General features: G+C 43.0%; 1 protein-coding gene across 1 annotated transcript in view; it reads right to left on the reverse strand.

Moving 5' to 3' along the window:
* Window positions 1-5176: 5176 nt before the first annotated feature.
* The window catches only part of LOC306937988 (protein shisa-7-like), a gene marked incomplete at its 5' end in the record, with an annotated part of 22754 nt that continues 18684 nt past the window's right edge, over window positions 5177-9246 (reverse strand). Inside the window, 2 exons of the mRNA XM_079522010.1 lie at window positions 5177-7435; window positions 8225-8402. Coding sequence (XP_079378136.1) covers window positions 7103-7435; window positions 8225-8402 — 511 coding nt within the window. The 3' untranslated portion in view covers window positions 5177-7102. The remainder of the gene's footprint in view (window positions 7436-8224; window positions 8403-9246) is intronic.

The following is a 9246-nucleotide window of genomic DNA, read 5'->3' on the forward strand; positions in this document are numbered from 1 at the left end:
GGTGTAGGCCTATAGGCAAGGGAATAAAGGATGGACCCCTGGGCGACACAGGTCAACAAAGTATAGCGTATTAAATGCTCTTTTACTCTTTTACATTCTTTTACACTTTGGGTATTCAACGTAGTTTCAGGAGTAGAGACCACCCTCTGCTTATCACTGCCACTCCCTGTTCTCAATCACCTCCCGCCTTCACTCAACAGCCACTCCCCATTCACAATCACCTGTATCCACTACACCTGCCTCCTCTCACCACAGCCAATCCCTGATGCAATCACCACAATATAAATACACCTGCAATCGCTCTACCAACTTGTTTGCTCTGCTTCACGACAGACCAAACATGGGTTGTGAGTACTGCTCTTGTAGATTGTCTATTTTCGCTATTCTTTACTTAAAATTTGCCATCCTCCTTCACCCCAACCTCCCCCTTCCACCTCGATTCTCTAGGAAACCAGGGGGGGCAGTGACGGAGCAGAGACGACCAACCGCTTATCCCGAGCAGAGCAACGATGGCTGTCAGCTCCACAGACTACGCCCCCACCCTGAGTCTCGCCCTACCTTGGGTTCCTCACCCTGTTCCACATTCATCTCATTATGTTTCAATAGACTGTTAAACTTAAGTAGAGGTGAGGTAGCTCTTACTAGTGAAGATCCATTTAAAATGCATCAGTCAATGTCATAGCTCTGTCATTGTGAAATTACACAAGGCACAAACAGGTTTTTGTATTTATTATCAATCAAACATGCGAGTTTTTATCACCAATAATCAAAGGGTTGCACGCATTTTGTGAGACCTTTGTTGTCAGGGAATTCAGCAGGAAACCAATCTGAGAACCCATCGGCAAATAAAGGAGAAACGGTGCCCTTTCTCGAGACTAGCAGGAAACAGACATATAATTAAGGGGGGTAATGATATTACATAAATGTATCGTACACTTTATTCTGAGGTATGCAGAGTAACTTTGAGAATACAAGTAAAAGCCCATGCCTCCCCTCCCAAACTTGTGATAAGCCTGTGTGGCATACATACATACATACATACATACATACTGTGAAACAATGCAAATGCTACATTTCATCTACTTGTACACAGTAAGCTCACCCCTATAACTATTTTATGCGTCCTGTACTCAAGGTCCTTATAAATGTACACACGCACACACACTGTATATTACAGGCACACAGGTTTATCAGGGGTCTCTGTACAACAGTAGATACAAGTAAAAATAAAAACAGAAGACATTAATTATACAACTGAATCTTCTTGTGGCACCACTATCTCCCATCCTTTTTTTCTTTTCTTTTTTCTTGCATGTTCTGCTCTTCTGTAGGCTAAGGCTACAGTTCATGATGATCACTAATGCAGCGATTCCCAACCTGTCGGCCGGTACCCACTGCTGGGCCGTGAGGATACTATGAGTGGGCCCCCCAGATAATTGGTAAAACACCAAAAGTTTAATGGTAATAATTATGAAAACAGAGTTTTCATTGTGATAGAAACCTAAAAAGTATACAGTACTATCTTAGTTCCATTCCTCCAAGCCGGAATGCAATAGATTGATTGGTCATGGAAAAGAATGCACGTGGCCCACCCAACTGTGAATGCTTTGGAGAAGTGCTGGGCCCTGCATGCCCCTGATCCAGAAAAGGTTTGGGAACCACTGCACCAATGTGTCCGCTGCAAAAATCATCGGGCCTATCCTGATCTGTCAGCCAGAGCCATGTCACAATACATTCTCCACCATAGTCCTTCAAATAACGACAGAACAGAACCACTAGAACCACTGTTGTGGAACAAACAAAGAACACACATTTGCAATTTTTGGTGTCTTTCAGTTTCAAGTTGAATTTACTGTCATGTAGGCAGGGTTCGAGTACAAGAGAGAGTGTGTGTGTGTGTGTGGGGGTTCTTAACCACCTTATAATGTTGCTGTCGGGCAGAAACCTCTCATATATTCATCCTCATTTTCCCTATATTTATTTATTTATTGTTTTTTCGTAAATGAATGCTCTACTTGATCACACTACGGCATCACAAAAACATCAAAAGTCACAGATCTACAAGCTCGAAACACGAAGCAACGCATTTCGAGCTTGCCAATCTGCAACTTTTGTGTGTGTGTGCCTGCGTGCGTGCATGTGTGTGTGTTAGGCTGCTATTTCCGTGCTCGGACAGACGGACAGCCCCACCAGCCAGGGACACACATTGCTGGAGTGGCTAGCACCACTCAAAAATATATGAAGAACTTTGACAAATGTTGCCCAAAATAGGAAGGCCTATAGGGTTTTAATGTGGTTAACATACATGTTCAATTAAATTGTTAAATTGTGATATCAAACATATGTCAAACATATCAGACAGTCTACATTTCCAAAAATAATAAAACATACGCTCCACCAGCGCTAAACTCATAACCAGTGAGGGCCCGGGGATATCAAAAGCAGTCCCCCACCCGAGCAAATCCAACTCTGATGTAATGTCCTATGGCGTCCATGAAACACACAAAAACCTAATTATATCATGTAAAAAATACATGAGCATCAATAAGAAAACAATTTCTCCATTCTTGGAAACACTACTTTTTGCAGATTCATGTATTTTTATTTTAGGTGAAAAGTTTACTTTTTTGCACTTTCCAATTTACACTTCGTCCTAAAACACCAAAAACCCTGAACAAAGTATTACCGTAACCTTTAAAATGTACAAACACACAAAGTGTGAAAAGTCCTTGCTTTGGTGAACGCCGCTCAACAAGAAAAGATGTGAGCGATGTCTCTTATTTGTGTGTATAATAATACTACAGGCTCAAAGTTTGAGATGAACATTTTAATGATCGCAACTTGGGTCATCAAACGTCCCCTTACTGGCTCCTAGAGGACACATCAAACGTCCCCTTACTGGCTCCTATATTCCCAAGTTGAATCAAATGAGGTTTCAGCATTCCTTATGAAGACATTGATTAAAAAGGTACACGTAACCAGCACGCAAATAAATAAAAAAACAGACGCATGTTACAGTTAACATGGCGTGATGTCATTATGACATCATCATCAACACTTGCTTTTTGACATCTTCATGCGTTTTTCTTCTTTTCTCTTTGATTGCATCAGCTTTTTTTCCTTCTCATTTAGGAATACAAAGGATTACTTTTTTCACTTTTCTTTTTTGAATTTCGCTAGAAAGTCAAATAATCAAAATCCAGGAGTAGTATATGTTAAGATTCACATTGCAATTGTAAGAAAAACAAACAAAAAACACCAAACAAAATAGATGACAAATAATTATAATATCGATAACAAAATATTAAAGGATGCCACAATTTAATAGTTGTGAAACGTGAACACATGAACACATGGAGTAAAACCAGAATTATTCCCTCCAGAAATGTCATACTTCCATCATATAATCCCCCCCATCATATGTACTGTACAGTTCAAAGGACCTCATAGAAGCCTACTGGAAAGCAAAGGCCAATTCTCTTAAAGCAGTGGTTCTCAACCAGTGGTCCTTGAGGGGGTTCCAGGTGGTCCCCAACTACAGTAAATGATATAGACGGGAGAGTTGGTATTTAAATTGACTCTTATAGATCTTTAACTCTTGTGAGTTAAATCAAGAGTTACATTATTGTTAAACGTCTGCATTACTTAAATACAAGAAGTCTACACAATTAGAGAATGTAGAAGAAGTGTTATTTTGATCAATGTTTGCTTGTTATCTCTCCTATGGACTATGATCAATACAGCATGGAATTGTGGACAATCGTATCCAGCAATAACAGAGAATTGTAAGTCTTGGGTCTGAGAGGCTAAATCTCATCAAATGGTGGTCCGTGCCGTGGGCCGTGGCTCAAATGCCGAATAAATAATGGACCTTGATGTGAAAAGGGTTGAAAACCACTCAATTAAAGTCATACTGTGTAACGTTTTCAACTAAACAAAATACATTTGTGATATAATCTTTCACTGGTATATTTTGTACAATAACCTCATTTTGGTTTATGTTTTATTTTTATTCTTTGACAATATCTCCAAACACGAATAAATAATGTTTTTATTCACTAGCGTCGACCCCCCCCCCCCCCCCCCCCCCCCGACAAAACGATGACACTGGAAGTGCATTTATTTATGTATTTTACAGTTAATAAATACCATTTCTGATGTGCCAAAATATCGCCCGGGGGACTAGGTAATAACCGGAACACCCCCCGCCCCCCCACCCCCACCCCCCAAAAAACGTCTTACACAGTGTCACTTTCCATCCACAAAGGAGGATTTAAATGATGACGGTCTACCTCTTAGCCATACACTCATACCAATTAAACAAGATAACATAAAAAGCAATGATCAGTGTATATACCGTATTATAACGGACACCGATGATGGCAAAACAAAACGGAGCTCATGGCGGTGTCACCTTTTACATCAGATCTCACAAAGAGCACAAAGTTTGCAGAATCTTCTTATGTGTTTGTTCTCTTGTTCTTGTTCTCATATTTAAATATTTATATTAAAAAAATCAGGTGCATTTAGCAACATAGTTTATGCACACCCGTGTCTCTCCATATTAACACATAAGTGCGAGGAGAAGAGGGAGGGGGGAAAAAGACATTTTAAAAAGCAGACACTGTACAGGCGACATATACACACACACACAAATATTTGTTTTGTTATAGCCCTTGTTGTGAAGTGTCACATAATAAAGTATCCCTCCCCCATGCCCCAACAATACCCCATCCCCTTAACTGTGAAGAGACAGACAGACTTGCAGGTAATACTTATGTGGCAATCGGTGAAGACGCCAAGTTATATGGCAGCTTTTGTTGTTCAGATTATACGGCTAAAACCGCTGGCTAGCAACCCGGAAGCTTCAATTATTGGTCAGGGAAAAATTAAGTAAAAAAAACGGACGAAACATTGGATAAAAATTAACAAATTTGAAACCTACAAAAATGGCATGAAATTAAAGCGAATGAAGGGTGCTGATTCCTTTCAGTCACTGTGATAGACTGGCTCTTCTGCATTTATATTACTAGTTATGGGATGACAAACGTTTTGCACCGTGGAATAAAACGTGCTTGTGTGTGTGTGTGTGTGTGTGTGTGTGTGTGTGTGTGTGTGTGTGTGTGTGTGTGTGTGTGTGTGTGTGTGTGTGTGTGTGTGTGTGTGTGTGTGTGTGTGTGTGTGTGTGTGTAACAATGAATGGCCCATCACACAGACCATTAGAAGGAAAAATAAAAAGCAAAATCAAATGGAGGAAAGTCAATGATTGATTCATAAGTGAACTTCTCCGGACTCCATCGGGACTGTAAGGTGAGATACTGGCGACACTGGAGCTCCTTAACCACTTAAACCCCTGCAGCATCCATACTGCGGAGAAAGCTTTAGCAGAAAATAGCAGACAGACAAGCTCACAACGCATTGCAACGCTTGTCGATCTGCTATTTTACTAGAAAAGACCCTAGTATAGAGCCCCGAGGGACTCCGGTCAACCATATGGGGTTTTTAAGTCCAATGTTCATTTGAGGAGCAGATGACATGGCAACCTCAAATATCCCCTAGGTCAGCGGCCCCCAACCTGGGGTCCTCTGAGGATATTGCTAGTGGGCCCCCAAATTATTGGTAAAACACTATGTTTTTAATGATAACGTATATCAGTAATAATAATAAAAAGACGTCATGGTATTTTCTATAAAACCATGAATTGTTGCCGTGTCAACTGGTCGATGTGAGTGGGCCGCCAAATGCTTTCGGCACCCCCGATCCAGAAAAGGTAGGGAACCACTGCGCTAGGTGTTTGTTTGTTTGTTTAGCAACAGTATTTCTCTCAGGAGTATACAGTCTTTACAGGGCATTAATAACATTACCAATGAGAATATAACAGGTTAATCTTCCTACAAAAGCCATTTTCAACAACGTTTGGTGGTAGATATTCATTTAGGGTTCATTTCGATATATATAAAAAAGACAAGCCAAGCCATCTCGTTGCCTCTGTTCTCCATGTCCAAACAAACCACGCAGGACTCAAAGACAGCGTTACATCTGTCAGAGCATCAGAGTACTCACAAGATGGCGGAAATCAACTTGCGTATAGAGACTAGACTATACATAAGTCAACAAATTCCATCAGGATTCGTCAATAAAAATCATCAAGTACAACATACTGCCCAGAATCCTGTTAAACCTCCATTTCAAATGATTATATCTTCCATGTTCCATATTGTTGTTGGTTTTTTGCTCGTTTTTTGGGGTACTTAAATCTCCCCCTTTATACTAATATGGCTGAGTATTCTCTTTTCTGATACACAAAGTGACAAGGATGAATTCAATTGTCTAAGCTTATTAGGAGATAAGGTCAATTAGCTAACCTCTGTTGGGTCTCTTTACTGTGTGCGTGTGCGTGTGTGTGTGTGTGTGTGTGTGTGTGTGTGTGTGTGTGTGTGTACATGCGTGCGCATGTGTGCGCACATGTGTGGGGGTGGTGGTTGTCGTGCATCTCGCGTTCCTCAGACCATCAGTCTGACAGAGTCCTCAGGGTGAGTGAGTCGGCGTTAAATCTCTTCCTCCTCCTCCTCTCCCTCCCTTTCTAGCCACTCCTTCTGTTCATTTCCTTTTCACTTAATGTCACCTTCTCACTAGAGACAGACCGATATGTCGCTCTGGCCAATTAGATCAGCCTTTATTTGACTTGTTTTGACAACGTCAGTATCGGCAATTACGCAAGCAATGTGTCCCGATTTCTTTTAATCACCGTCAACCTTGGCGTCTCTGTTTTGGCATTGTCATTATAGGCGAAAATGTTCAACAATAGCCGGTCCACAAGATCTTGTAGATCTGCTATTTATTTAGAATTTTTCGAAAAATCTTTCAAAATGGATTATAATTCATTTAGCACTTTTTTGGGGGGACAAAATATGGGTCAATCGCTGGTGTAGGACTATTCCAAAATCGGGGTCGGTCGACATTGGTCGGGATCTCCTCCCCCTCTTCCTTCTGTCATTATTTGCGTGTCCACTTAGTCATACTTTCAAAAGCAAGCCGCTGCTTTGTCATCTTATTTTTCTTCTTCTTTCCTTCTTTCTCTCTCTCTCTCTCTCTCTCTCGCTCACACCGTCACCTCGTTCTTGCTCCCAGTCCGCAGTCCCTGCCCTCCTCCTCCTCCTCCACCTCCCCCGGGTATGAAGTGCAGCTGTTCGATGGTGTTCTGTCGCTTGGTGGCGAAAGCCATCCGCCGGGCGCCGCTGGGATGCCCCCCACCTCCTCCTCCACCTCCACCTCCTCCTCCCATGTGCCCCCTGCCGCTGTGGGGGTCCCAGCCCCTGGCGGGCGGGGTGCTCTGCTCATGCTCGTGGCCCGATGTGGGGTGAGAGTTCATCTTGATCATGTGGTGGCGGTCCAGCGAGGGAGTGGTGGCACAGATGTTCTGCTGGGACTGGGCCTGGCAGACAGAGTGACTTACAGTAAGTAAAGTAAACACATACAACAAATGTTTTGACAGCAAATTCTGATTTAGTTTTAGACTTTTGACTAAAAGTCATATTTTAGTCGTCTGAAATGTTTTAGTTTGGTGGGCCTTAATGCTGGGATGTAAAGGCTAGCCCATCTACAAGCTCACAACGCATCTCAGTGTGACGCGTTGTGAGCTTGTAGATCTGCTATTTTCAGAGCGCAACACTGGTCCCTCTCTATCATTTTAGTCTAGCTTTTATTTGTTGACGAAAATGTCAATATATTTAGCCTTAGATTTAGTCATCGTAACCAGCTCAGTGGCCTTGTGGTTAGAGTGTCCGCCCTGAGACTGGGAGGTCGAGGTTCGATCCCCGGCCGGGTCATACCAAAGACTCTAAAAATGGGACCCAGTGCCTCCCTGCTTGGCACTCAGCATCAAGGGTTGGATTGGGGGTAAGTCCCTGCGACATATGGGCCTCATGGCTCGGCAAGGCTACTTACTTACTTACGTAAGTCATCGTAGCTTAGTTTTCGTCAGTGGAAAAAAAAGGTAGTCGACAAACATCTTTCGTCAACATCGTCAACATCATCAACACAGCCACACACAGCCACACACACACACACACACACACACACACACACACACACACACACACACACACACACACACACACACACACACACACACACACACACACACACACACACACACACACACACACACACACACACACACACACACACACACACACACACACACACACACACACACACACACCTTATGGTTGTGGCTCAGACGGCCCATGGTGGGAACACCTCCTCCTCCTCCTCCTCCTCCTCCTCCTCCTCCTCCTCCTCCGCTCACTCTCCTGTCCCCTCCTGCTCCCACCAGGAGGCCCATGGCCATCAGCCGCTCCTCCAGCCGGTCCGGGGACACCAGCAGCCTCTCTTGGGACCTGCGAGCATGATGGGACCAATAAGTGGTGGGAGAAGTTCTCCGATCAAGAAGTTCTCAAACCTATACTAGAAAACGTGCAAAAAAAAGCTTCTTTCCCCGAACAATCTGGTACACGAACGAACTGACATGAAGCAGAACGAACCAGGGCAAAGGAAAACGTTGGCAAATGTCAGCGTTAGGGAGGCAGATGAAGGTAAGTCACTTCAGATGAATAATTGAACGGATGAAAGTGATCCGATGGCTCAGCGCTCCTCTCCTCCCCTCTGCTCTCTTCTCCTGTTCCTTTCCTCCTCCCTCGTCTCATTTTGTTATTGTTGGACAGAAACCGTTAGCCATATTTTAATTCAACGTAACTTTTTAGTTTTTCATAAATTAACGTGCTACTTGATCTTACATACAGCATTACACAGATTGACGCTCGTAATGCGACGTGAAGCGACATGTTTTTAGCTTGTAGATCTGCTGCTTTTGCTATTTTTTTATTTGAATCATGAAAAGTAACAGTTATTAGTTATTATCGGACATTATGAGGTTTACACCTGACAGAGATGATTTCCTCTCTCCCATTTTTCTCCTGTTCCTCCAGTCCCCTGTTCTCCGTGCCTCACAGTCACACACTCTATCCTCCCTCTCTCTCCCTAGTCTAATCTTTCCCCTCTCTCTCCCTAGTCTCTGGAGACAGACTGTGTTGGCTCACCCAACTTTCAAATGTGTCTTGCGAAAAAGAAGCGCTGAAAATCTGAAGAGACGTACAGCGCAGATGCCCGCCTCCCACCCCACTTTCGTTTCGTCTTTGCAGTCACGTAAATTCGTACTACAGTGAATCAAATTAGTAGTATTCG

Source organism: Electrona antarctica, assembly GCF_951216825.1.
Source record: "Electrona antarctica genome assembly, chromosome: 15".
NCBI lineage: Eukaryota > Metazoa > Chordata > Actinopteri > Myctophiformes > Myctophidae > Electrona > Electrona antarctica.